Here is a 2,406-nt window from a genome sequence, read left to right on the forward strand (position 1 = left end):
CATACATGCACTCCCTTAGGATAGGTTGAGGGAAAAGGGTAGCAAGTAAGAAGTAGGAAACATAGGTGGAGAGGCACACGCAGGGAGAAAGGTCCCCACTGGAACCTGAATTGGTGAGAGGTATAGGAGGAGTAGGTCTGTGGCTACATTCCACACTCCCGGGCCGGGCTAGGCGTTCTCTGCAACCTGTTACCCTCTAATAGAACCTCGAGAGGTCAGAGAGGGGAAAGGCTTGGATAAAGTTTTAAATATAAGATCTAAGTTTTTAGGATTTAAGTGAAAGAGTAAGAACTAAAATGTATAGGTGAAGAGGCACAACGTATCGTCAATGCACTCTTATTAGATTATTTTTGTATTACTATAAGCTTTATCAAAAAGGAAGGTCTTAAGCGTACTCTTAAAAACGGATAGGCTGTCTGCCGCCCGAACACAAACTCGAAGCTGATTCCACAAATGTGGAGCTTGATAAGAAAAGGCTCTGGCTCCCATTGGTATTATTGAAGAGTTACAAACATGTTTTTTTTCAGTTTGACATAGGCATCCCGTCTATGACCAAATGCTGTAACAAACATGACCGCTGCTACGACACCTGCGGCCTTGAGAAGCACGACTGCGACGAGCAGTTCCAAGACTGTCTGGAGACCATCTGCAGGAATGTGCAAAGGACTCTGGGATTGGCTCAGAGTGTCCAAGGTTAGAGGCTGAGCCCATCGGGGCTTGCCATTATACTTACTTTTGCTTCCCACATTCTCCTCCTGTGACCTGGAAATCTTTGGCTAAATTTCTTTTAGCTGCTTATGTTTCAGGGTCATAGTATTGTGAACGTTTGCTCAAGTGTTTTGGCTTACTGGGAAACTCTAATAGACCAGTGCCATCATTCCGTTTTTTTCAATTAAGTAGAACCTGTCATTTTTAAAATGTCTGATTTGAAAGAGGTTTATATGTTGTAATTTGTGCACTGTAACCTCACTTGAGATGGCTGTATTGAGCCAGGAGGAGTCACTTTTAGTTAGTAGGGCCAGGTTAACATTAGTTTTATTTTACATTCAACTACAAATATACATTTCTGCTTCAGTTCACGGATAGAAAGGGATGTGACAGTGCTTGTGCAAATGTATAAGCACTGTAAAACACATAATGACCAGCAGGGGGCGAAATAGAGCTACTTTTTAAACATTTAATTTGTATACTGTGATAACCATTTGTCTCGACGACGCTACTGTGATTGTGGATTTTGTTGTGAGGCATTTTAATCGCGTACTTAAAACTAAAGTTACGAATAACTGCAGTTTTAATCTACTACAAAATCTGTATTAGCCCAATAATTCCTTAGTAAGAGCACACTAAAATGTGTTTTATTCCCTTACAGCAACATGGTATCAGGTACTTGTTTTCACCCTTTTGTGTAGCTCATGTTCTGGTTTGTCTGCCCCTTAGCCTGTGAGTCAGCGGTGACTCTGCTGTTTGACGCTGTTATGCACCTGGGATGTAAGCCATACCTGGACAGCCAGAGGGACTCCTGTGTGTGTCAGTACGAAGTGAAGAAGGAGCTGTGACACTGGATCAACACTGTGGAAAGCACGACAGTGACAGAAGGAAACCAGCAATAAACTTTTATCTAAGATTTTCTCAGGGAGAGAGTTTCTATTGCCTGCACGGACTTGTGTCCATTACCTCCTTTTATAGATGTTTTGAATTGTAGACTATTAGACAAAGTGAAGTGGACAGTTAATGTCTTTCCTATTAAGCTAATTATTTATGTTTTGCTAATACTGTATAATGTGTTTATCTTGTGATAGACTGGAAACACTGTTTTGTGGGTTTATTAATCAAAATAACTCTTGAAGAAGTTTTGTGTTAAAACCAAATTATGTTTTCTCGCACTGATTATGGGTAAAAGAAAGACTGTGTCAATGCAACTTTTAAACTCTACACTACAACTAAACTACAATAACTGTCTCAGACCTTTGTTTTTATTTGCCCCTTAATGCAATGCAAACACAACATTCATTTTGATCCCAACTACACACCTGTAAATTGAAAAATCTGGTCCCGTTTCAGAAGCACTTTATGACATTGACACTCAAAAGGTGATAACCAACTGCAGCGTTGTTTTTGCTTCTTTTTTTTAAAACTAATGTGCTGGGAAATGCTGTTTTTTTTTTAAACTAATGTACCAGGAAATGTTTTACTCTGTAAGTGGAGGATGCAAAATCACCGCTACACCTAAAAACATTTGTTGGGTTTGTTCTTTTTGGGTGTGTCTACCAATAAACAAGAAAAAGAAGGTAAGGGGAATACACAATGTTATTCTCCTGTATGTAGCACTTGACTTGTATGGTGACGGATCGATGATGGATTGTGTCATTATATGTGTAGTAATATTAAGTCAGCCTCTTTTAAATC

The 2,406-nt window shown here is 39.6% G+C and overlaps 1 protein-coding gene across 1 annotated transcript; it reads left to right on the top strand.

The window, feature by feature from the left end:
* Nucleotides 1-503: 503 nt before the first annotated feature.
* LOC104953273 (group XIIA secretory phospholipase A2-like) lies at nucleotides 504-1,935 on the top strand (the record flags this gene model as incomplete). Its single annotated transcript, XM_010780197.1, has 2 exons — nucleotides 504-693; nucleotides 1,438-1,935. Coding segments are annotated over 2 exons (309 nt in total), but the record flags the coding sequence as incomplete, so codon positions are not given.
* Nucleotides 1,936-2,406: the final 471 nt, after the last annotated feature.

This window comes from Notothenia coriiceps, unplaced genomic scaffold, assembly GCF_000735185.1.
Source record: "Notothenia coriiceps isolate Sejong01 unplaced genomic scaffold, NC01 NC01_scaffold00021424, whole genome shotgun sequence".
Classification (NCBI taxonomy): Eukaryota; Metazoa; Chordata; class Actinopteri; order Perciformes; family Nototheniidae; genus Notothenia; species Notothenia coriiceps.